General features: G+C 41.2%; 1 protein-coding gene across 5 annotated transcripts in view; it reads right to left on the reverse strand.

Annotated features, from left to right (window-relative positions):
• CPNE4 (copine 4) overlaps nucleotides 1-27,516 on the reverse strand; it is a 626,987-nt gene that overhangs the window by 151,326 nt on the left and 448,145 nt on the right. For all 5 annotated transcript variants that reach the window (XM_086674292.1, XM_086674290.1, XM_086674291.1 and 2 more), the window contains one exon: nucleotides 12,704-12,883. In XM_086674292.1, the coding sequence (XP_086530418.1) occupies nucleotides 12,704-12,883 (180 nt within the window). The remainder of the gene's footprint in view (nucleotides 1-12,703; nucleotides 12,884-27,516) is intronic.

Genomic DNA, 27,516 nt, shown 5'->3' on the forward strand with positions numbered 1-27,516 from the left:
GACTCTTCATGTATTCTAAAGTTTCTCAAAAGTGTATCTATATAATACATATGTGTCATATTCCTCTACATGAATATGAATTCTTTGAAGTCAGTATATAGGCTTTATTAATTTTTACTAACATTTATTGTAATTTTTTCTGATTATAGAGGTGATATATACTCCTTGAAGAAAATATAGAAAAATATGGAGGTGACACTAAAAGTCACCCATAATCCCATCTACATGCCATCATTGTTGTTATCTAAAAATATATCCTCCTAGTCCTCTGGTCTGGGAAGAAATGGGTACTTTAAGAGCTTGCACCATATTTTTTCCCACCTTTGAGAGAGAAGGCAAAAGATAATTTAGTCTTCCTATGACTACATTTGATATTCATAAAAGTTTATGATAATCAGTAACTAAATTCATAAGCAGACTAAACTTAAAAAAAGCAGAAATCTTCACAGGTTTTAAGATAATTGTAGCATACTTTACAAACAGTTCAAATACCTCAATCAAGTATTTTGGTAAACAAAAATATTTAGCAGAGAATTCATATTTGGCCTACTGTATTATTTGGTGGAGTGGCTCTTTGGTTATTTGACTTCAGCGAATTGGCTGTTTGGCATATTGATAATTTAGTTCATGTGCCATATGGTCTCAAGCTTCAGGCCTGAGACAAGTACAGGACATTTTTTTAATTAATTAATTTTGAGAGAGAGAGACAGAGAGAGCGAGCCGGGGGGGGGGGGGGGTGGGTGGGAGGTGCAGAGAGAGAGGGAGATAGAATCCCAAACATGTTCTGCATTGCCAGTGCAGAGACTGATGTGGGGCTTGATCTCATGAACCGTGAGATTATGACCTGAGCTGAAACCAAGAGTTGGACGCTTAATTGAATGAGCCACCCGGGCACCCCAAGTAAAGAAGGTACGGTAAGACAACATTTATTAGGGAAAAAGGAAGGGCCAGATGCTGGGGAGAGCATGTGTAAACACCATGGAGATAGGGTTCAGCTTGGATTTTTGTAGGTAAGTAAGTAGTTCTGAGTTGGGAGCAAGAAGAACTGGGATAAAAGCTGGCTGGAAACAAGCAAGTGTGGGAGCTGTGGTAAAGGTCCTAGGTGGCTGCCTTCAAACCCAGGTGTCATATGTGGCTCTCTGTTTGGGGAGGCAGGTCCAGGGACACTGGGGCGGTGGGCTAGGGGCTGAGTGCCTCACACCAGCCTGGCTTAAAGGGTTGGGACCAGGACAAACACCTAGGTTCTTTTCAGTGTGACATGTCAGTTCTTGCAAATTCTCATCCAGTTCTAAATCTCTTATTCTCCTCCCCTTCTCATTTGGAGCCAGTAGAGGTATAATCCAAGTGTGGCTTATAAGTACAGACCATTTTCATTGCCACTAAATGTATCTTTTGAAAACTATGTTTGAAATTAAGTAGACATAAGGAGTTGCTTTCCTGGGGAGCATTTAGGTAGGAACACAAGTCTGTGGCTGAATGACATCTATGACTTAGCAAGAGGGAAGCATCTCATGCTAACAGATGATGTGAAAAGGGACTGGGGGTAGGGTGGAAGGGGACAGAGAGTATCCTGAAAAGGGATGAGAATGTAGGAAAGGATGCTTACTTTTAGTGACAAGGGGAAGGAAAGAGATGACTAAGAGTCATTGGCTATTAGAACTGGAAGGAACTTGGAGATGAATCAATATGAAACCTTCCCTTTATAGATGAGGTCACTATGTCACCAAGAGGTTAAGCAAACTGCCCATTACGACACAGGGAGTTGGTGACAGATCCAGGATCTAGGGCTCAGACTCCAGTGGAGGACACCATCAAGGTTATTTAAAGATACAAAAGGAAAACTCCAGAGAAAGCAGAAGGATTTTCCTAGGATGCAAATTTAAGATTACTTGCCTGACAATGACAGCAAAGAAAAAGGCAAAAATTAATTTTATTCTCCTTGGAGAACTGAGGGCTTGCTCACCTACAGTCACTCTACATGAATCCCAGTTGCCTATGAGCAGAATAGACAGTCAGCATTGAGACCACTTCCTGGGACTTCTCAGCCAGTCCAAGGGAGCTGAGATGATGGTTTTTATTTATGACATCATTTATCACTCATGCCGCTTCTGTTTGCAGTAATTCTGCAAAGTTAAAGAAAGCTTTTCATGTGAGAAGCAGAAGGGAAATGAATTGCCTGCTGTAATGTGTAAATTTGACTTCCCTGAGCCATCAATTTTATGCCTTGAGGATTATTAGATGTTATGCAACAAAAACCAACCTGTGGAGTCTCAATGTGAGCATTACATTGAGTGTGGATAGCTCCCTCTTGCATTGTCATACCCACAGTGTCAACCAACTGGGTTCAACCCACCCTGACAGCAAATTCCCATTGACCACTGACAGCTTGTGGTCTGCCAATCCTTTCAGGGGCCAATGTGGCTGAAGTAATCCTAACATTTGCCTGAATCAAGAAAGGAACCAGCAGTCTGGCTAATAGACCCATTCAACTACACTTAGTAGAGGGGAGCTGAGATCTTCACCAAAAATGTAAATTCTGAGCCCTGTACATGATCCTTTGTGGGAATGTAACTTTATGAAGCAACATTTTTCCTGCTCTCTAGATCTTTTCTGTGTCCTCCTTAATTTCTCAGATAATTACCTAAAACATTAGTTTTTTTCATAATTAAAACAAGTGATTCAGTGCCCAAGACTTATTAGCATTCTTCCCCTAAGACTCTGTGGCAGTGGTTCTCAAACTGTGGCCCAGGGCCAGCAGCATCCTTGTCACCTGGGATCTTAGAAATGCAAATTATTGGGTCTTTTGCTAAATCTGCTGAGTCAGAAGTGCTGGGAGTGGGGCCCAGCACTCTGTGTTTGAATAAGTCTCCAGGGATTCTGATTAGACTTGAGGTTTGAGAACTGTTGCTCTGTGGGAAGGTGGTACATGATTCCTTTCTCATGAATGAAGGTCAGAGCCCCCAGACAGCCTAGAACTCCTTTAAGGAATCAGAGATTGTCCTGCCCCACTCATGCTGCAAGAAAGCAGGACATTCTCAGTTGGTTTTTTTTTTTTTTTACACTTTATGGATAAAATCCTAATTTATTTTATCAATAAATTAAGTTTCTAAAAAATAAACAAAAATGCTATGTTGAAGTAACATGCTATGTAAATGCAAAAATATTTTAAAGCAAAGTATCATTTGGTAAATAAAAAAGTACATCCTCTTTTAACCCTTCTCCATTTTGCACCTTTTCCGAAAAGTATATTGAGTTTTCTTAAAGGAAATTTCTTGGAGGAAATTTTATTTTATTTATTTTTTTTTAAATTTTTTGTAATGTTTTTATTTATTTTTGAGACAGAGAGAGACAGAGCATGAGCAGGGGAGGGGCAGAGAGAGAGGGAGACACAGAATCCGAAGCAGGCTCCAGGCTCTGAGCTATCAGCACAGAGCCTGACACGGGGCTCGAACTCACAGACTATGAGATCATGACCTGAGCCAAAGTCGGATGCTTAACCGACTGAGCCACCCAGGTGCCCCTCTTGGAGGAAATTTTAAATGATTAGTCATCATATGTTCAGATGACAATGACTTTTTTAAATTATTAGGATTTATAGAATAATTAGAATTTTAAATTCAATAATTTCACCAGACTTATTGATGAACTCAGTGTTGATTTAGGTGTGATAGCAAAGATAGGTGAAGATAAATGCAACTATCTGTAGAACAAAGGATCCTAAAATTGGTATGAAACCACAAAAGACCCCAAAGAGCCAAAGCAATCTTGAAAAAGAAAAGCAAAGCTGGAGGCATCACAATTCTGGTCTTTAAGTTATAGTACAAAGCTGTAGTAATCGAAATAGTGTGATACTGGGACAAAAACAGATACATAAATCAATGGAACTGAATAGAAAACCCACAATAAACCCACAACTATATCGTCAATTGATCTTCGACAAAGTAAGAAAGAATATTCAAAGGGAAAAGGACAGTTTCTTCAACAAATGGTGCTGGGAAAACCAGATAGCAACATGCAAAAGAATGAAATTGGGGGCTCCTGGATGGCTCAGTGGATTAAGCATCCAACTTTGTCTCAAGTCATGATTTCACAGCTCATGAGTTCGAGCCCTGCATCGGGCTCTGTGCAGATAGTTCACGCCTCAAAACCTGAAGCCTGCTTCAGGTTTTTGTTTTTGTTTTTTTTTATAGAGACATTCTCAGTTTTAACAGAAATCTGAGCTTTGGGGGAATGAATACACTAAAGTAAAGCTATATGGCAATGAAGAGAGGAAGACTATACACAGTCCTCTGAGCCATGAAGAAGAGAAAACACCCACAGGAAAAGCAATGATAAAACCTAGGGACAACTTCTAAATTTGGTTGATGGGTTTGTTCAACATGATTAAGGGTGAAAAGATCAGGAGGGGGTACCTTCTGGGTGCTGAATTTATAAGGTTCTGGTTTTGGGAGGTTGAGACTGATACTATTTAAGAAACCATGCTGTATTTAGAGTTAGTTCAGTATGCAAACATGCAAACATGGAGGAAAGATGACCAAGGCCATATATATGTACACGTATATATAAATGTATACATAATGTATACATAAAAAATATTTATGTATATATATACATGTATATATATACATACACATATGCTTATATATACATATACATACATACATATGTGTGTATATATGTGCGTGTATATATGTACATATACACACATATGTATACACATACACACATATGTATATATATACATATACATGTATACATACATACATATATATACATATACATATATATACATATATATGGCCTATATATATATATACACATATATATATATACATACACATATACATATATATATATATATTTTTTTTTTCCAAGAGGATTCCTATAAGACAAACAAATAAACTGAAACTAATAAAACAAAACCCTAGCAAGGTCAACTCCAACTTGGCTTTGCATTATTAGATACTACATTCCAATTTACACTAGTTAGTGATGAGCTTCAAGGGGCTTTGGGGGCAAACAGATCTGCATTTGAGTTCTAGCTCTACCATTTACTAGCTGTGTGGCCTTAAATAAGTCACCCAGCTTTATTCAGTGCATTTCCTCAGATGTACATGAGGATAATGGTAGTGCCTATTGCCCAGGGATGTCAAGCTGATTAACTTAAGTGAAATATAACAAATGCTTAGCCCAGTGACTGGTAAATAAAAAGTACCCAGGGAAAGTTAACTACTACATTTATTATTCTCATTATTTCTGATTTGGTGTTCCCACTGTATTTGGTGCATGAAGAAGTGGAAAAATTTGGGGATGACTGGACTAGTTAGTAAGCAGTGAAAGAAGTGAAGGTGGCACTTTGAAGAAGGTCTGTTTGCTGTTCAAGATAGTGAGGGACCATGGCTGTCCTTGGCATGCCCTCTGTTGCAGCAGGAGAGGGGCTTAGCTTCTGGTCTCCTTTCTGCCAACAGAAATCCAAGGACGGTCTTCAAGCTCACCCAGAAAGAGTACACAGCTTTCTGGCCACCCTGCATCTCTGTGATTCGCCCCCCTCATCCATCTGCTGAGAACACACAGTTCTGCCTGGAGTGCTCTTGGAGACATGAACCTTCATCTGGCATTATTGCTCAATGCTAAGTCACTGGCTGTGCTTATACTCAACTTCATGGCCAATGTCAGGTTCCAGCATGCTGAGGGCTGCCATTTTCCTTTCCTAAAATCCACAAATCCCCCTGTTTCACATATCAGAGTGAGAATGTGGTAAACTCACATGGACAGGGCAAGTAGACAGTCTTGAAGAGACAGCTCTGAATGTGTGACTTCCAGCATGGGTTTTGGGATGTCACTTTCTCTCTCCTTTGGGGCCTTAGTTGAGCTCAGATAGGAATTGGAAGACCTGTCCCCCAATTATTTCAGAGACCTGAGTTGAAACCACTTTCATTTAAAAATAGTCTGAAAAAAGTAAATATCACACACACACACACACACACACACACACACACACACACACTGAAACCTTTGACTAAATAATATTTTCAACAAACTTGAGGCAAAGTCATAAGTTCAGTTTACTCATTGCCCAGGATATGGTGTTTTGTCATACTGTTTTCACCCTTTTTGCTTCCACTTTCACTCTTGAAACAAAGTTGGCCGCAATGTATGTTGATCCTTCTCATCATTTCCTAGATTTTCATGTCCTTAATAACAGCTTCCATACCCTGAATGCTCTCTCTGCTAAGCACCTTGTATGTATTTTCTCACTTGATTGTCACAATATTTCTCAAGGCCAGCTCTATTATTATCTCTATTTTGTATATGAAGAGGCTAAGTCTTAAATGGTTGCAAGAATTTGCCTGTGGACATACAACTTGAGAGCAGCTGAGCTGGGATGTGACACCAGACCATCAGGCTCCACAGTAAGTGCTTTTCAGCATTATGAAACTGTGTTTCAGACCCTGAATGCAGCATTCCTATAGCAGCTCCTGGATCCAGCCATCCCCTGCCTAACTAACCAGTACAAGGAAAGGAATCTTCTTGAACCACTGAAATTATAAAGAAGAAAAATGTTGATTTGTGTGTGTGTGTGTGTGTGTGTGTTTGCTGGATCATATTAGAGATCTTAGAAAAACAACTTAGAAAAAAAGAGAAAACTCCCATTTACATCAAAAGTTAACATTTTCACACTTTAATCTGAAAGAATGTAGAAAGAGATGTTGTCACATACTCAATTTTTAAAAAATCATTTGATTTGTTCATATATCAATGAGTTACCTTCCAAAAATAAAAACAAAACATTTTCTTTGAGGGATGTCATCCACTTTCAGGCTGCATGGGCCATAGGGAGTCCACTGCCAAATCTGGATCATTTCCAGATCCTCATGGTCAGAGGCCAAGTGGCAACCTCCTCTGGATTCCCCACAGACATCCTGAGCTCAACACGCCACCATCACACTCTATTCCTCACCCCACTCCTCAATATGATTCCCCAGAAAGACAGACAAATCACTCTTGTAGGACCTGAGCCAGCTACCTGCAAACTCCTCCCTCCTTCACCCATTCTCTAAGGCCTGTTGATCCTGCGTTTGGCCAAACTCTTTCCTGGGCCTCAACTTCCATCACCACTGCCCTCATCTCTGACGAGATGCTCCTGCTACGGCACAAGCTTCCTAACTGGCTTCCTTGCCTCCATATCCACTCTCACCCATTCACCCTTCAAGGAATGCTAAAGTGATCTTTCTAATATGCACATCCAATCTTGTCCTCTCCCTGGTCAAAACCCTTCAGGACTTCCAGTGTAACACATCCAAGCTCTCCAAACTTTAGAGAAAGGCACTTAAAAGCCTCTGGTCTGGCTCCTCTTCTCTTCAGCCTCCGTTATCCTTTTCCCAACCTTTGACTATCCAGCCATGTTGAATCCCTTAGAGTTCTCTGCTATTCTTGTGCTGCTGTGCCTTTGTGTGCCCTGGTCATTTTGCCCAGAGGGTCCTTATTTCTTCTATCTGCTCGTGAATTCCTACTCATCCGGTGAGATTCAGGTCCAAAATCATTTTTCTTCTTTTTTTAAAAAATTTTTAAAATATTTATTCATTTCTGAGAGACAGAGTGTGAGTGGGGGAGGGGCAGAGAGAGGGAGACACAGAATCCAAAGCAGGCTCCAGGCTCTGAGCCATCAGCACAGAGCCTGACGTGGGGCTCAAACCCACCAACTGGGAGATCATGACCTGAGCTGAAGCCAGATGTTCAACCAACTGAGCCACTCAGGTGCCCCCAAAATCATTTTTCTTATGAGACCTCCCTGGTTCCCAGTAGGCAAAGGTAAGTCTTTCCCCTGTTGCCCCTGGAAAATATCCTGTTGCAGCACTAAATAACATGCATTTTAGTTACTTATTTAATAATTTTAATAATTTCCCAGCTAATTTTAAGCACTTCTGGGGCTGAGCCTCTCTCTTTTTTCATCTTTGTGTCTCTAGCACCTACTAGAGACAAGTTGGTGTATCTGGGGCACTTGCTAAATGCTTGTTGAAATAACAAATACGTGACTGAACGAAACTTACCATGTTAAAATAAAAGTTCATACTGATTTAAAATTTTCAATTTAATCAGTAAACTGATTAATTTTCAAAATTAATCAGTAAATGTGGCTTATGTGATATATAAAGCACGGTGTTGCATTAGACACAAAAAGGAAGTATTGATTATGGCCTCTGCCCTAAGAAACTTGCAAACTAGCTGGAGGGCTAGATAGTATGTATAAAAATGTTAATTGAGAGAGAAATTATTTTAATGAACTGAGAAAAAGGAACTTCTGGAGGCAGTGAAGAACGAGTTACTAAATGAATGAGATGGAGACGGGTTACAGGATCTTGGAGTCTGGAAAGGTCACTGTGGCTTGGAGAAGGGGCTTTATAGAATATGACTTAATTAGTTAGAACTCCATGTTGCAAGTGGCAAAAAGAACTATCCCACAATGATTTAAATAACAAAGTGAAGCTATTGGACCAAAATTCCTAGGAAGGACTGGCTGCAGACAGGACACTATCTAGCATGCAAATAATATGACCCAATTTCTCTCTTTTCTTCCCTTTGAGATGCCAGGCTCTTTCCTTTTCATCCACATTTTGTCATGTTATCACCCCTCCTTTTCTTCCCACAGCAGCTCGATGTTCTCCCCTTGAAGGGTATCACTTCCAGACCTCACAGCCTCACCTTTTCTTTCTCACAAGGCTCTAGCAAATATGTTTTTATGTTTCACTATCTCTGATTCGTTACATACCTTCATTGAACTAATCACTGTGGCCACAAAAATGGGATATCCTGCTTGATTTCAGTCAATTAGTGCCCACCCCAAAAGTATGGAAAGGTCAATTGTACCTATCACATGGCTGATAATATAAAAGGGTGGTTGTCCATGAACATACAAGATACCCAGAGAGGCTAGCCTGTCCCCGGGGAGGGGGGTATATGTGGGGTTGCGGTGCAGGAAAGCAGTATGGCTTGGGGAGCATGGCTTAAGGCTACACTGAACAAGTTTGACTTGCTGCTCATTTGTTTCATCTAAGCCATGATGTTAAAAGAGATCTCAGCATGTGGCCTCTCCACACTATCCTTCCCTAAATGGCAGAAGAAAGAGCTTTCAGATTAGGGACCAAAAGCTCCTGACTTCTGGTTTTGGCTCCGCCAGGACACTGAACCTTTCTGATCCTCAGTTTTCTCAGCTATAAAATGCAGGTGGTAACACTTGTCCTCCCAAACTTGTTAAGAGGGTCAAATGGTCAGTATGGAAGCTCTTTCAAGTCTCAAGATATAACTAGAAACTACTATTTGTAATCTTATCCTCAGTGCTCGCTTCTAGATATTCCTCATCTTGAGAGATTAAAAACTTAAAGCAATGCACTCCCCCCATTTCCCTTTATTCACCCTACTCTAGAAAGTCCATCCATCTTCCACCGATATGCTTTCATTGATATACTCTATATCAATCATGATGTTTTCAGCTCAAGGAATGGAAAATCCCATCCCAGGAAACTTTATTATCTTATAATAAGGAGTCCACAGACAAGGTGGGCTCCATGTACAGAATGTCAGCCAGTGCCTCCACCTGTCTTGGCTCTGACTTCCCCTTAGGGGTGCTCTCATCCTCATCCCTGCTACAAAGTGGCTGCAGTAGTTCCAAGAATGACAGGCAGAGACTTCTTTCTTCATATGTGGGTGTTGGGTGTCTCTCCTTCTCTCTCTCTCTCTCTCGTTAGGCTAAAAAACCTTTCCAAGAAAAAACTGTCATGTGTTACTGATTAGAACTGGCCACCAGCCCACCCCTAAACCAATCTCTGGCAAAAGGGAACGAGATTCATATGATTGGCTGATAATACTCAGCATTCGCCCTTGAGCTAGGGATAGGGCTATTGTCCGCACAGCCACATGGTAGAAAATGATCAGGACCTGATGGCTTAAAGGGTGGAGTGATTGGCTTTTGGGTAGACAGCTGATATGATGCCCTGCTCATATACTCAGGCTCTATGACTTCAGTGCACACCATTGACTTCTGACCACCAGCACCTGCATTTCTTTGCTTGTAAGCTTCTTGGGATCTTTGGAACCTGTTTTGCTGCCTGTGAAATAAGCCAGAAATACTGGAGGATGGATGTTCCCACCCTGGACAAAGCCCTCAATAACTGATGAATATATATATATCCCCAAGAATATAAATGCCCCCGTTCCTCACCTATGGGGTGAGATAACTCAGTGGTATCTGTTCTACACTGGCTTCCAGAATTTCCCCAGCAGAATTAAGCTCTGGTTGGCCACAGTGGTGGATGGCTTGACAACACTATTACAGGCTGCCTTCCTTTTCCTGTCTCACTTTTTCACTCTGCTATGGCATCTCCTTCACCTCCTTTGACTTCGTATCTCAGAGTTAGCTTTGTGGGAAACCCAAATGAAGCTACTATGTACCATATGCCAAACTTCTTCCTGAATCCAGAGGCTTTGTATATAGTTTTCTCATCTGCTTGGAACATGTTTCCTCTTTCTTCTCACCTGATCCGCTTACTCTCCCTTTAAGTCTCGGTGTAAATGTCACTTCCCCTTGGAATCCTTCTTTGATCTCCTCTCCACCTGACACCATTCTCTCAGTTTTGCTCTCCTCTTATAATACTTCTCCTTAGCAATAATTATAATGGTTGTAACTTAATTCATTATTTGCATAATTTAATTAATTACTTGCTTCCCATCTTTATTCCCAGCTAGACTGTGAGCTGCTTGAATGTAGGGACAATGTTTTTAGCTCAACACTACACCGCTGACACAGAGTGGAGGGTCAAGGACTTACTGGCTGCTGGAAAGATGAGGGTTGTGAGAGACTAAAGATGTAAGTTTGAGGGTTATTCACACGGATAAAATGATTAAATCTTGGGATGAAAAAGATCTTTGATTCACATGACTCCTACATGGATCTACATTTGTTTCTTAAGGAAGAATCTAACTTTTATACATGAGGGGATGTCCATAATCTCAGAGAGAATCTTGGAGTGGCTCATTTATATCTATAAGATGTGCCATTTAAATCATTGTATTTTATTTATACATTACAGAATTCTACCTGAAATCATTCATTCATTCATTCATTCATTCATTCAATGCCTACTACTTATTAGGCATTGTACCTGGCAAGACTCTGGAACTATCTACCATCAATTCTTTTCAAAAGTCATGAGAGAGATTATATTTATGGAGAATACCCCAGAGTCCTTCTCTGCCTTCATCTACATTGGGCTTTTGGCTTTCATTAAAGGAACAAGGAACAATCTTATGAAAGTAATCACTATATTTGCTGAAAAAGGTATACGAGGACATTATTTATTTTGTCACTCAGTGCTCACAATGGAGAAATTAGTGATAAGTGGCATGAGGCATGGTAAAAACAAATAAACATGCAGGCTCGTCACCTCTTTGCCAGGCAGAATCTTCCTTACTAAACCGTAAACCACACCCTTGCCTCTGCATGGGATTGATGCAGGTTTTGTGAGGATTGAGGTTTATATAATTTGGAATCCTTTCAGAAAAAAGTACATGACTACAAATAAAAATGTCACACAGAGCCTTGGAAGCAGTTTACCCAAGTGAGGGGCTCTGAAGTTCAAGCTTCACTAGTTTTATAGTAAATCAGCATCTGACCTTGATTCAGTGAACCTGGGTCTCCTCTGCCCTTACCCCTGCCCTGGTTGTTCTGACCTCTAGGCCTTGTTTGTAGTGATTTCTTACTTGAAAGGCCTTCCTCCTCCTTCTTCCATCTATGGACTATATTTTTTCAATGTTTGAATCCACAATGTCTCTGTGATTCTAGCAGAGAGCTCTCCCTTCCTGAAGGCCTACAACCCTATGAATATAGCCCAGGATATTTTGTCTCATTATGGCTTAAGCTGCATCATGAATTACTTTTAGGTGTATGTAGTGTGCCTTTTCCAATTAGAATGTCCACTTCCTCGACACAAGGGCTATTTCTTCATTTAGACCTCCCCTCAGAACCTACTAAAATTCTGGGCATGGCAGTAGGGAAGGAAAAAGTAAAAGTGTCCTGATGTAAAGTTACGGAGTTTATGGTGAGACCAACCTGGTTGGAGTTTTAGTTCTGCCACTTATCAGTGTGAGGCTTTAGGCCTAACTTCTCTGAGTCTTAGTTTTCTCATTTATAAATGGATATAATAATGTTTATTTCACATAATTGTGAGGATTAAGTAAAAGCATTTATTCATGCACCAAAAGCTATTTATTCCCTTTCTTGGGATATTTTGGCACCAAAAGCTTGGAATACATGTACTTGAGCAGTACTCCCTGCATGGGGATTCTCATGGTTGAGTTGGGAGATGGAAATTTATAATGTAACAGCATAAGACTATATATAGCACACACAATCAGAGTGTAGAAAGTGCCAGTAAATAGTTGTGAAATAACTGACAGAATGAAGGAATTCAAAAGAGAAAACATTTAATTTTGCAAAATAAGTAAGTATTCACATATTTGCTGCATCATCCCTATGTAAATATAAAGTTAACTATAATGGGTATTGCAGTGAATGGGAACTCCTAAAATGCTACGTGTAAAAGGAAAATAAAATCAAAGGGAGAAATAAAGCAGAGGAGACAGGAAAAAGGGGAGGAAGAGAGGCCCCAAGGAGGCAAGGAGTGGGAAGGGCCCTCTGTGGACCCACCTGGCCAAGCGTGCACTCCATGCCACCCAGGAAGTCGGCCTCCTTCAGCCCGTTATGGTTGCTGCTGATGTCATGAACTTCAAACCGCAGGCGTTGCACCTCTTCAAAGTAAAAGTCCACAGTGAACAGTTTTGAATACACCGGGTTTATGCAGGTGCGAATCACCTCTGTTCTGTCAACCTGCAAGGAGAGAAGAGAAAAAACACCAGGGATTAGGGCTTTTTATTATTACCCTTTAGGTGAAATAATCTTATGGTGATTCTCCTTCTTCCAAAACATAAATGCCCTCCATCAAGTCACCAGAGTGAAGCAGTTTGAAAGCACACAAGGAAGCACCATCAAAGAATGAGCCATGTGTCAAGGAGGGAAATCTTATTAGCATAATCTGAAGCTTTGTATTTAAAGATTAGAGCATGCTATACTGTTGGGTGTAATAAGGCAACAAGATGGATCAATTATTGGTGGCTTCCTGGAGCCTTAGGATGAGAAAGAGTCTGAAGGCACATTTGGGCTCAGGAGGAAAGAAACCTATAAGAGATCAGTGAAGTCTGATGGGCACAATAATGGCAGATGACCATGCAGGTACCCCATTTTAACGAATCCTACCCTAACATTAGTTTTATAACTCCTGAGTCCTAGAATAATGAAGTGGGAAGGCCATGAGAATGGATATGAAGATGACTGCCTTTGGTCTCAAGTATACCTTTATTGGGTTTATAATGGTTACTCAGTCATTTTAATTCCCTGGGCCTTAGTTTCCTCATCAACAAAGTGAGGATTTGAAGATGAAAAGCCTCTTCTTGCTCTAACATTCCGTGGGTTATGATTCCCCTTGTCTTCTGTGATAATAACTCTTTATTTGCCCCTCTCTCCCAGATCTGTATTTGCCACTGTCCACCCTACTCTTGCCCCTGGACGTTGACCTCTATGGGTGGAATTGATTGGGCTCTATTACCCTGTAGGTTCTGCTTTGAGTCATCCAAAGGCAAGACTTGGCAGGAGATTAGAGGGTGGGAGGATAGAGAGGTGCTGGCAGCACACCATGCCTCTGCACACAGAGATTCTGCTAGTAGAAGGAGGGAGCTTTTGCTGGGTTCTGGTAACACAATCACCCCTCCCTGTCTTGACCCTTCAGACTAAGGGGTGCTAATGACTCTCTGCTGTTGCTATCCCCAGTGAGCTTCACCGTCCTTAGTTGGCTCCCTTATACTTGCCCATGTCCCTAGAAAGAGTCCCTCTAAAAAGAATTTAACACTTTAGATGAAACTCTCTGGGTATGCTGTTTTTGCTGGTACCCTTACCACTAAGGTTCTTTTCTTCTGTGCCCATCACATATAAAAATACCATTTACAATACTATTTATATCCTGGGAAGTCTTAAAGGACCAAATTACAGTTAACCCAAGATCTTACAGTATTTCTCAACTGGAAATATCCATTACTCATATTTTACAGATCAACGGGAGCCTACATGTACTTTCAGCTTTCAAATAGAAACATGGTCTATTGGATACTTCCCAAGTGTCATTCATTAGCACAAATTGGGGAAACGATTTCCTGCACTTTTATTACGGTACAGGGAAATAGTCTCTCAAAGAAAAAAAATGAAGGGAAGGTGGTGTTTGACTGTATCACACACATACATGTTATCAGGCAAAGAAAAAATTCAATACTTGCTGCAGCCTCCCTTGACATTCTTGCATTCAGTATTTTGACCCTGGCTCCAGCCCTCCCTCTGGGCCCTGTGTGTGAGAGAGTTGTCCTATAAGGAACATCACCTGCTCTTCTTTTTTTTTTTCTTTTTTAACATTTATTTATTTTTGAGACAGAGAGAGACAGAGCATGAACAGGGGAGGGGCAGAGAGAGAGGGAGACACAGAATCTGAAACACGCTCCAGGCTCTGAGCTGTCAGCACAGAGCCCGATGCGGGGCTTGAACTCACGGACCGTGAGATCATGACCTGAGCCGAAGTCGGCCGCTTAACCGACTGAGCCACCCAGGCACCCCTCACCTGCTCTTCTTGATGGGATGGACAATCCAGGTTGTGAGAAGGAGAATGTGATTCTGGTCATGTCCCTGTCGAACAGATAGGAAACCAAATCCCAACCTATTGTTGACTAGGCAGACCAATGGTTATTTGACTACTCTGTCTTCTGCTTAAAGCTCAGTTTCTATTTGAGCTGGATTTTAGATTTTTATATAATGTTCATTCTGCAGGACAGGACTGAATATATCATTGGCTGATTGTATAGGTACAAGGATTTACTGTACTGGCATATTTTTTTTCAGTTGTTAAGAAATCATTGTTTTGAATAATAGTGTAAGTCAGAGGTCAAAAACAAGCAGTCTGCAAGTTCAAGCTGACTTGGGAACTGTTTTATTAGTCCCATTTAAAATTACTTTTCCCTTGGGGTGCCTGGGTGGCTTAGTTGGTTAAGCATCTGACTTCAGCTCACATCATGATCTCACAGTTCGTGCGTTTGAGCCCTACATCAATCCCCACATCGAGCCCTGTGCTGACAGTGCAGAACCTGCTTGGGATTCTCTCTCCCTCTCTTTCTGCCCCTCTCCAACTCGCACTTCTTTCTCTCTCAAAATAAATAAATAAAAAGCTTTAAAAATATTTTTTATAAAAGTACTATTCCCTTAATTTGGCAACATAAAAGGCAATTACAGATAAAATAGAATAGTCCCGTAGAAGGGACTATTTTTCTTCTCCCCCCCACCACCTTTGGAAAAAAATCAGAATGTCTGCCACCCTGGGGCCACATTTACATGGCAACAATTGGGGACTGCCTCATTCAGATGGGGCACTCACTCTCCAGTTTTCAAGCTATTCTCCCTAAGTGAGTTTCCTTGTCTGAGCCCTAGAGGTGTTTTTGCAATGTCTGGTCCAAATTCACAGAATAATGAGCCATATAAGAATTTTCATTACATTCCTGTGGTGCCTTTTGATAGAGAATTTTGAAATAATCCCAAGAACTAGCTTATAGGTGGATTTGACATCCTCAAGACACAGAAAAGGAATCTTCTTTCCTTGTGGATGGAAGAATAGAGTCCTAGGCAGGTTGAGATGAGAAGAGATAGGAGACTGGAAATTCCACCCAGTTCTAATCTTTGTTCCTCTGCTTTAACCACCCCAGATGGCACAAAGGGCTAATGTGCACTGATCCTGCTGCTTTTCTTCTCACTTCTTGATCTTCATATGGTGATTCCACGTAGATATAAAGTTCATGTTGGCATCAAGACACACACTTCAGACAGTCTATCCAAGGCAAGCTGCCAACATGCAACATGGAATGACTTGTTTTTTTGAGGGAAATGATTGTTTGGAAAGAAACTAAGAAATACACAATTGTATTACCAATACAGATAATTTCCAAAGACAATCTCAGAGCCAGTAAGAATCCTAAAAGCATAGAGGAGCTCAGGAAAAGAAGGAGGATGAGGTAGAGGAAGAGCTTGCAATGCTAAATGCATATTTAGAAGATGTTTCAAAACTTTCTCCATTCATAGTCATTAAGGGAGATGCATTATCTTTTCTGGAGACTGAAGTGAGGCTTAATCTGAGCAATAGAGCCTAGGATAGCTCATGTTCCTCATTGAAAGGCATCTAGATCAAGGTGACTGTTTTCCAAAAGACCATCCACTGATTGGTGCTACCAGCTGGGTTAGAATCAACCAGGCAGCCTTTTTTTTTTTTTTTTTTTTTTAAACTCTGGTTCCTATTCTCTACCATTGGTGATTTTGACTAAGCAAGTGTAGGGTGGAACCTAGAAATGTGCAGTTTTAAAAGTGTCACAGTCAATTCTGATGTGGTAATATCAGAGTAAGGAAATTACGGAGATGTATGGTCTATCCCTCGCTCTTCTGTGAGTTTTTTTTTGTCAAGGTTTATTTTAATCTTGCTGGTCCTGTTACCCAGTCTTCAAAAATTCTGCTTATCTCCTTTCCTCCCTAGTTATAACTACTGATATATTCATGTTGCTTTATAATTTGCAGAACATGCTTACATCCCGTTTTTTATTTGATTCTTATAGCAATCATGTGATGTAACTTTGTACTATCTCAAAAATGAGAAAAGTCAGGGACAAATATCAGCACACGGTACTGGATGATAGAATGAGCACCTGAACTCATGCCTTTGGACCTCAAAGCCTGGACTGTTTTCCTTAATTCAAGTTTCCTCATGAGAATTCCTTGAAAGAAATGAAAAATGTGGCTAGGTTATGGTATGATGGCAATAGAATCAATGATCAAGTACTGCTTTTGCTGAGATGCTCTTTTAAAAATTTCATCTAGGGGTGCCTGGGTGGCTCAGTTGATTGAGTGTCCAACACTTGATCTTGGCTCAGGTCATGATCTCGCAGTTTGTGGGATCGAGCTTTGCATCAGGCTCTATGCTGAGCATGGAGCCTGCTTGGGGTTCTCTCTCTCCCTCTCTCTCTCTCTCTCTGCCTCTCTCTCTCTCTCTCTCACATGCACACACACACACAGAATACATAAACATTAAAAAAATTTTCATCTAAAACATTTTTCAGTATAACGAAGTGTATAATAGTTAATAGTTATAAAAGGCATGTTGTGTCAAGGTATCTACTTTTTAATTTTTTTTTTAAATTTTCTTTTATTTTTGAGAGATATAGAGCACAAACAGGGGAGGGGCAGAGAGAAAGGGGGACAGAGGATCTGAAGCAGGTTCTGCTGAGAGCAGAGAGCCTGATGTGGGGCTCGAACTCACAAACCATGAGACTGTGACTTGAGTGAAGTTGGACACTTAACTGACTAAGCCACCCAGGCACCCCGAAGGTACTTTAAAAATGCATTACTCAGGTTGACATATAATAAATCACATCTATTTAAATCGTGCAATTCAATAAGTTCTGATATATGTACATACTTGTGAAACCATGACCACAATCAAGATAGTGAACATAGCCATTACCCCTTCAAGTGTCCTCATGCCCCTCCATAACTCTTTCCTCCCATCTCTCCCCCTACCCATTCCCAAGAAACTACCCATCTGCTTTCTGTTATGATAGATCATTTTGTATCCTCGATAAGCTTATATTATAGTATATAGTCTTTTTTGTCTTATTCTTTCATTCAGTATAATTATTCTGAGATTTATTCATTATTATGTACATCAATAGTTCATCTTTTTTATTGCTGAGTAATATTCCACTGATGTCCAATTGGATTGTTTCCAGTTTGGCTATTATACTGCCTTACTTATTCATGTACAAGCATTTGTATGGACATATATTTCTTCTTTTGGGTAAATACATAGTATTGACATAGGTGTATGTTTAATTTAAAAAATTTTAATAGGTGTGCAGTGGTATCTCATTGTGATGTAAATTTGCATGTTCATAATAACTAATGATCAACATCTTTTTATATGCTTATTTGCCATCTATTTATCCTTCTTAAAAATTTTTAATGTTTATATATCTTTGAGAGAGAGAGACAGAGTGTGAGTGAGGGAGGGGCAGAGACAGGAGAGATACAGAATCTGTAGCAGGCTCCAGACTCCAAGGTGTCAGCACAGAGTCCGATACAGGGCTCAAACCCATGGACAGTGAGATCATGACCTGAGCCAAAGTTGGACACTTAACTGACTGAGCCACCCAGGAGCCTCTGCCATCTATGTATCTTCTTTGATGAAATATCTGTTGAAATCATTTGACAGGCACTCTCTTTTCATCCTTATGAGAACATTATGAAGTAAGTACTGTTATTATCCCCTCTTACCAGGAGGTAGAAAGACTCTGTAACTTTCCCAATTTCACACAGCTTGCAAAAGGTAGGATTTGAACCTAGGTAGTCAAGCTCCTGAGTCTGTGTGTTTTACCTTTATGTTATACAGTCATGCAAACTTGAAGTTTTTCCACCTAAACCATGTTGCTCAGAGTAATGCACACACCAGATGACAAATGTAAAATGTGGAGGTGGTAGGGAAATTCAGTGAGTGATGTTGTGGTTGTGCCTCTGCAGATTGGTTTATCCACTGGGCATATTAAAGGTATAATGGGGGCCCTGAACATCATCCATAGCGACTGGATTGTATAGGGAACAAATGTCATCATGAAATGGTTCAAGACTATGCACAGAATGGCTGTCTGCTCCCTTGGGCTTCCAAGGGCTGGAAAAGAGGTGAGGGATGTGAGGGCTAAGCAATGTGATGATATTAGTGGGGGGAAGGTAAAGCCAGGAGACAAAACTAATGCCAGTCATTGAGTGGTCTAAGGTTTCTGGAGAAGTACAGGCCCTTATCCCAAAGATAACAGGTACTGGTGAAGAAAGACATCATGAGCCAGAGACAGACGCAAGGATTCCCTCCACCCCAACTCTGGCAAGCTTATAATAAATTTTTGCTTCAAACTGATATTCCTTAAATATTTCCTCAATATTTACTTAGTGAGGGTTGGAAGAAAAGAAAGGATTTATTATCTTTTTTCAAACCACATAACTACCAAGGGGATGTATTAAACCACATAAAATTTAGGTAATAAAAATAAATCACTGAGCCATCAGAAATAGTGTTATTCAATTTCAGGATTTCAGCTGCTAGCGGCTGCTGATTTCAAGTGACTGGCTGCAGCACTGGTGGCTTGCCCTATAGCTGCAACAAACACAAAGCACTCAACAGAGATGATAGGATGATGTTGTGAGATGTGGCTTTTATTTTCAGTTTAAGTATATTCTCTACTTTGATAGGACTAGAACTCTTCAACATTTTACTGGTTATATAAAGAGTCACATGTAGAAACTTGAGTTTACTGGTGCCATTTTTTAAGATATGTCTACATTCTGGGGTCGCATCATTCCTGGTTTCCTGGCTGGCCTACCGCATGGATGGGGGGTGCCTGCTCATCAGTTTCTAAAACTGAAGATATGCTTGATATTTGGCAGCTTTTGCTTCCCTCTATCGTAAAATACCAGGCAGAAGCTGACCTCCCACCTGGACACGTTCGTTTAGCTTAGGGTTTCTCACTGGGGATAACACTCACTTTCCTGGAGGCACTTGGAAATGTGGAGAGGTGTTTGGAGTTGTCACTGAGGGGGTGACATCGCTGGATGCTACCTACCTGACATTGGAGACATGAGTCCTGATCAACGCAGACTTACACGTGCCCTAAAGCTAGTGGTGTCCCCTAGTAATCCAACCTTCACCCTCAACTAAAAAAACAGAAACTTCTCCGAGGCTCTCTGGTTCTCAGAACCATCTGCATGAATGTAATTGTTAGCCAACAAAGGAATAAATAGTGGGGTCCTCCAGAGAGAAATGCTGGAAGACACCTCCTATTTGAAGCAATCATAAAAATTTTGTGGGGGTAACACCCTTCCCAAAAGCCACCTCCTTAGAGAATCCTTTTGACCCCTGCCCAGTAAATTATTTTATTCGGTCTTGAAGTGGATGGCAAGTTGGGTGATGACCAATGGTGATAATAACTTTTCCACTCAGGCAAAGGAAGGGGTGAGGTACAAAAGTGATGCACCCTTATTGTATACCTTCTTATCTTTCCACAGAAGGCACTCTATATGTCATCTTTAGTCTTTACCTTCATTGATTTTAAAACATAATTTTATTTCACACTTTAGCATATTTAAACTCGAGAGGCATGTTATAATTGATGATATGCCATTGTTTAATTGGAAGCATCTTTTCTTAACTGGTGATACATAAAAGTGTTTCATTTTACCACAGATTTATCACTTTACAAATGAATCTGTTAAATATATCATCCTTATTGTGCAGATAATAAAATCAAACTGCATTGGAAAAGCAGTGGCAAAAGCAAGGTTCAAACCCAGTCGGTCTGACTCCAAAATATATGTTCTTTCTTCTGTACCATTTGTTATGGGTTTAATAATACCCCTCAAAATTCATATGTTGAAGTCTTAATCATCAGTACCTCAGAATGTGACCTTATATGGAATAGGATTGTTATAGAAGAAATTTGTTAAATGAGGAGGAGGTCATACTAGATTAGGGTAAACCCTGATCTAATGCAACTGGTCTTTTATAAAAGAATAAATTTGGACACAGACAAACATACATGGAGATATCCTGTGAACATGAAGGAAGAGACTGGAGAATCTCAGCAACATCAAAGGTTGCCAGCAAATCCCCAGGAGCCAGGAGACAGGCATGGAAAAGATTCTCCCTATTGCCCTCAGGAGGAACAAACTCTGGCAACATTTTGATCTTGGACTTCCAACCTCCCAAACTGTTAGAGAATAAACTTCTGTTGTTTACCCCAATCTGTGGTACTTTGTTACCTAGGAAACAAATACACCGTTCTACTTCTCTCAAGAAATATCCATTCTGGCTTTTTTTCACGGATTTATCTCCAAAAAAGGCACTCTTCACCCACCACATGGTAAAACCTTCAAATGCTCTAGATTAAACTGAGTAAGTAGTTCAGGATTACAAACATCTCTCTATTGATCCATTGAACCCTCCTGGCATCTTAGCCTGGCTATACACTTAGCCTGGCTCTCATGTAACAGGACCTCTTGTGCTCTTGTGCCAGCTAGGTTCTATTTTGGGGGCCCTGGAGCTGAGCCTGCTAAAGAACTAGAGCTAGACAGTCCTTTGTCACCTGACATAGCTCCAGGCTTGTATTGTTCAGAGTGGACATCACCTTGCCCAGGAGTGTGGCTCAGAAGTAAATAAAATGAGCATCAACCTATAAGCACCTCCGTAGAGGTCTTTAGTGTCACAATGATGGGTTCTGGTTCTTCCTATTCCTTTTTGGCCCTCTCCAGCCCCTCTAGGCTGTTGGCTCCATCCATACAGAGCCAGAGTCAATGCTGACTAAATCAGCATACTGGCAGGGGGCTCAAATATGTCTTCCTGTGCTGAATGCCTCTGTGTCCTCTACAGCTATTCCTTTTCCTCAACATGAGTGCCCAGTTTGTGTGGCTTAGTTTCCTGCTTTCTACTCCATGTCTCATTGTCTGGAGCCCCAGCCCACTTAGCTTAGGGGTTTTGTCATTGCACCAGTGCTATACAATAGAAATTTCCATTATGATGGAAATGTTTTAAAAAAATTTTTTTTTCAACGTTTTATTTATTTTTGGGACAGAGAGAGACAGAGCATGAACGGGGGAGGGGCAGAGAGAGAGGGAGACACAGAATCGGAAACAGGCTCCAGGCTCTGAGCCATCAGCCCAGAGCCTGACGCGGGGCTCGAACTCACGGACCGCGAGATCGTGACCTGGCTGAAGTCGGACACTTAACCGACTGCGCCACCCAGGCGCCCCTATGATGGAAATGTTTTAAATTTGCACTGCCCAATATGGTAGCCACCAGCCAGATATGGCTACTGAGCACTTGAAATGTGGCTAGTGGGCCTGAGGAATTGAATTTTAAATTCAATGAGAGTGGAGCCCTCATGAATAGGATTAGTGGCTTTATAAAAGAGATCTTGGAGAGCTCCCTTTCCTCTTCCACCATGTGAGGAGATAGTGAGAAGCTGGCAGTCTCTGAACCAGAAAGAAGACTCTCACTAGGCAATGAACTTACCAGTACCTTGATCTCAGACTCCCTTGAGCTAAACTTCCTAGCCTCCAAAACTGTGAGAAATAAACTCATATTGTTTATGAGCTACCCATTCTATGGTATGGCTAAACTAGCTAGTAGTTTAAAAATCTTAACCAATGTCCACAGTTAAGTTTGAAAACCAGTAATATTATATTACCAACTGTTATGACTCAGCCCCAAGGTACACAGAGACCAGGAAACAAAGTATTGTGGGATCTATTCTGAGTGTCACACCCCAGCTCCTGGATCAGACTTTGTATACTGGTACATTTCTGCTTTTGTGGAAGTGTCATTTTGACTACTGCTCATTTTGCTATAGGACATGAAGACTGAATGAAATAACCACATTATGGGTTGGTTTATTCAGATGTCTTGTCCAACTGACCACTCCATTAATGGTGTGCTCCCAATTTGTAAAGCAAGAGTTAGTGAGTGTGGTGGTTATTCTCTTTTGCATCTCCAGATCTTTCTGCTCTGCTCTGTGCCCCAAGAAACTGGCCTGCATGGGTTGATTCATTTGGTTTTTTTTTCTGCACTCTGCCTCCTTCAGCCAATGGGATGTACAAGTAGGAGATCATAAAGTGGGAGGAAAGAGAGGTTGGTATGTTTTGCTTGCCCCTTTCCTGCCTCATGTTGCAATTTTGGCAGTGACTATGTCCCTCCCCCTACAAATCTCCTAGAAATGCTTCCTGAAAGGCTCTAGCTCTCACTGGGTTCTGGTAACACTACTACTTCTGCCTGCCCAGTAAGCCTAGTGGTAGTTTTTCACTATTGCCAGTCTTTGAGCATCTCAGCATCTCTTGCTAATCCCTCTAACTTTGCTGACACAGCTATAAATGTTTCCTTTATAAACATATTTTTTGGCTGAAACTCTGACTGATTCAGGTATGCCCTTAAAAATGGCCCGAGATACCGCAAAACCTGGAAGAGCCTTTCATCCCCCAAGGGGAGATGGAATTTTGTCCAGTCTGGTGGCTCATGATGAGTGAATTCTATGATCTTTTAGGACCTCGAAAAGTGGTAATCCATATGGGATTCATGTGGTAACTTCTTCTTTAGCCACAATATTGTATTCCCCAATCATGTTCAACAATGGATCATAAAGGACATTTATTGAGAACTTAGTATGCACCAGGCATTGTCCTAACCCCTTCACATATATTATTCCACTTAGTCACCCCAACAACCACATATTACCACTACCACTATTTTACATATGAGGAAACTTAGGGTCAAAGAAGTTAACTTGCCCAAAGTCACCAGCTATTAAATGATAGAGCCACTTGGGATTTCCCCTAAACTTCTTTCCTGGCACATGGCATCTCTCTTAAAGAGAACACATCTATTTAGGTACCCTCTGACTACAGTGATTTTAAGAAGTACCCTTCCCAACACTCAATACTCCAAATGCTCTTTGAGAAGAAAACAATCTTTAACACCTTCAGCTGGGTGACAGACCCTAAAGTCTTTTTAGTGTGACTGTTGAGTATCCAGTGCACCTTTCTCAGTCTTCAAACTTTCTCTTCTCCCTTCTTCTGTATTTTATTCTTCAAGTTTCCTTCACTTAGCTAGAGCCCCTTTAGAATAACTCAGGAGAAAACTGAATGCTCTAAGCCAAGAGGACATAAGAAGATTCTATAGCAGGGGTGCTGGGGTGGCTCAGTCGGTTAAGCATCCAACTCTTGGTTTTGGCTCAGGTCATGATCAGTTCGTTGGTTCGAGCCCTGCATCGGGCTCCATGCTGACAGTGCAGAGCCAGCTCAAGATTCTCTCTCTGGGTCTCTGCCCCTCCCCCATCAAAATTAATTAATTAAAAAAAGAAGATTCTATAACATAAATGGTGTTTTTCTTTTTTTTTTTTTGACGTTTATTTATTTATTTTTTTGAGACAGAGACAGAGCATGAACGGAGGTGGGGCAGAGAGACAGGGAGACACAGAATCGGAAGCAGGCTCCAGGCTCCGAGCCATCAGCCCAGAGCCCGACGCGGGGCTCTAACTCATGGACCGTGAGATCATGACCTGAGCTGAAGTCGGACACTTAACCGACTGAGCCACCCAGGCACCCCATAAATGGTGTTTTTCAATCCTAAATCAGTTGCCTTCTACCTCCCACTCCAGCTGTAAGCTGGCACATAAATATCAAGCAATCAGAAACTGCCTCACAAAATTCACTCCTGCCTTCTAAAAGCAGGCAGGGCCTGCAGGATTGGGAGTGGGAAGGTGTTGGATTGCAGGTCACTCCAAGTTGTGGCTAATGTCAGATCCTCTTCATCCAGGAGCTTGGAGGCTAATCCCACACAAGTGCAAAGCAATTTGCACTTCACTCAGATGTTGCTTATTAACAGGATGTTCCCACCTTCTCATCTCTCTGTCACAGCTGTGGAGTCTTCTGGAAAGGTCGTCCAAGGCTGGAGAGCCTTAGTTTTCTTATTAATTGATGTTTGAAATAGTGAAAAGAAACTCATCTACAGGGTGCTGTGTATGCATCCCAAGTCCAACATGCTCACCAGCCAGCACACTGTGAAGGTGGACTCGCCAAGGCGTGCCTCCGCCTTCCTCATAATAGCTGTCCACGTGCACGGATGAAGCAATAAGAGGTTGTCCATAGCTTGGGGTCAGCCCCCTGGGTCCCAATTCCTTCTTCCCCAACTCCTTTAGAATTACCAATATCCATTCTGCTTGTAAGTCAATTCCCAATTGTCCAAGTTGTGAATTAGTCACGTGATCCAAGTGGCCCTTCTCCAAATGTCACTGGGTAGTGAGAGCACATCAACCTTATGCCCACAGCATTCTTTCATTAATGGAGGGGTGCTTACCTCTTCTTGACACTTTGCTTTTCTCATGAGGCATATGCCGCTGATAGCAGTTATCTCAGATCTTTTATTCTTAGTTCATCAAGTATAAAAATGGCAGCACCTTTTATCCTGCTCTTAGTTCAGAGTGATTGGTGGGAATGTGGTGTTACAAAGGTACCTGAGGCTATCTCTGTATTTAGTGGGACTATTGATCACTTAGCAATGTCTTCCCTGGGTGTAGGAGGAGGTAGGAGTGGCTAATGTGTTACACGTATGTCATTCCTCTTCTACTCCAGTGATTCAACGTTTAGCAGAGGAAACAGAGGCCCATAGGTCTTAAAATGACATTCCCCAATTCAGGAAGCAATTGAGATGTGGATCCAGCTAGATTCCCTGACTCCTGGTGCACTGCTCCATCTCACCACATCAAACCTCTTATTCCATGACTTCCTGAATATACAGCTTATAGGATCCAGGGCCCGGTGTTTTAGAAATCACAGTTTAACACACAAAAAACCACATATACACATCTAGCCTTTTCTGTTGGTTTTATCAATAAGAACAAATCCCCCACAACATCTAAGACAAAATTCTGGAAAACAAATCCTCTGAAGGGGGCAACACTATGGAACTAGGCCACACCAAGAAATGGGCTAGCAGGTGGCTCCCTACACAAGCATCAGTCAAAGAGGTCCTGGAACCAAGCCAGATGTGACTGGTCAGCTAAGAGAATGGTGCATGATCAGACATCACTGAATGTCCTTTGAATGGGGTGATTAATGCTTTCGAGCAGCATTCTGGAACATGCACTGTAGCACACTAGCTCTGAAAGCAGCTCCTGGAAGTAAAGCACTCTGTAGTCAAACGAGTTTTGAAAGCCCACCCTACTATCCCTTTTTCTTAGAAAGCCATCAAGAGGGATTTATATTAAAGGTTTTTGAGTTCTGCAGCAAAGAAATGTGTTAACTTTTCCAGTATTTTCCAAACTTTTTAAACCCTCCTTTTCTTTTCAGAGATACATATGTTAACACCCAACAACATATATTTTAAAGAGCTTTCCTTAAAGTGTTATGAAAATAGGTAGAGTAGTAGAGAGAAATGAGTTTCTTCTCAGCCTCAAGTGGATTCTAATATGTGCCACAGGCCCCTGACCCTCTCTCCACAGTCAATTTAGACCACGCAGCTTTGTTTAGCCCTATGTCGCAGGCCCTGCTGAGTGACACATCTGGGGTGTTGCCCATTTGCTAGTCAGTGGCTATATACCTGGATTTTCTTTTCACTGAAACCCAACAACCAGCACCCACTCCTTCTGCCCCATTTATATAAATATATACATATATATATTTTGCTTTACTACTTTCTAAAAGATTTCTTCTTGAAGGCAAGGAATTTCCAATATTTTACTCTAGTTGTTAATTTATTTTTTAATTTTTTTTAAATGTTTTATTTTATTTTTGAGACAGAGAGAGACAGAGCATGAACAGGGGAGGGTCAGAGAGAGGGAGACACAGAATCTGAAACAGGCTCCAGGCTCTGAACTGTCAGCACAGAGCCTGACGCGGGGCTTGAACCCACGGACCGCGAGATCATGACCTGAGCCGAAGTCGGCCGCTCAACCGACTGAGCCACCCAGGCGCCCCCTATTTGTTAATTTAAAAGTTGAAGCTGCTCACACAGGGTTGAGAGAAAGCATGGTAGGATGGATACCCAACATTTTAGAAGCACATCCTCTTTGTTTAATCCTGATCATCTGGGACTTGAGTCCCCCATCAGTAGGCTGAATACTAGAATGTGCTAGACTAATACAATGACAGCTCCCTCTCCACCCAGAAGATTCAACTACTCCATATACTACAAAGCTCTCCAAATGCATATTTTCCCCCTCCTATTCCTGTTTCTTTCCTTATAAACATCAGAGAGAGAGAGAGAGTTTTTGATAAATGAAAAGGATTGGTAATCAGAAAATTAATCTCAACGGATTTTCAATTCACTGCCAACCACTCAGGTAGACTGATTCTTTGTGGCAAGTACTCTAAGGCTGTCACAAGATAATGTCTTTATTAGAAGAGGTAAAAATCCTTCTCTGTCTTTCTTTTTTTCCCTTTCCATTCTTAAACTTTCCCTGTATTTACATACACATGTACATACAGCATACAATGCTTCTTTTATGGAGCATATGTCTCTTTTAGAAGTGTCTTCCACTGATGCGGTGACATCACTCTTACTCATTTGTCAGTCATCCTGTCATACTGAAGAGCTTCACCTTGGGGTGCTTCACTAGATATAAGCACTATTAGTGAGTGGAGCCAAATCTCTAAGTGATGAACTTGCCCATCACACTATCATCACCATCAGCATCATTAAAATGATCATCCATAACCAATATTTATTACAGGCCCAATTTTATAAGCATGGGGTTGGGCACTCTCATGATTATAAAAAAGTAGCAAATCAGTAATATCTG

Source organism: Puma concolor, chromosome C2 (genome assembly GCF_028749965.1).
Source record: "Puma concolor isolate L17-30 chromosome C2, mPumCon1.1.hap2, whole genome shotgun sequence".
Classification (NCBI taxonomy): domain Eukaryota; kingdom Metazoa; phylum Chordata; class Mammalia; order Carnivora; family Felidae; genus Puma; species Puma concolor.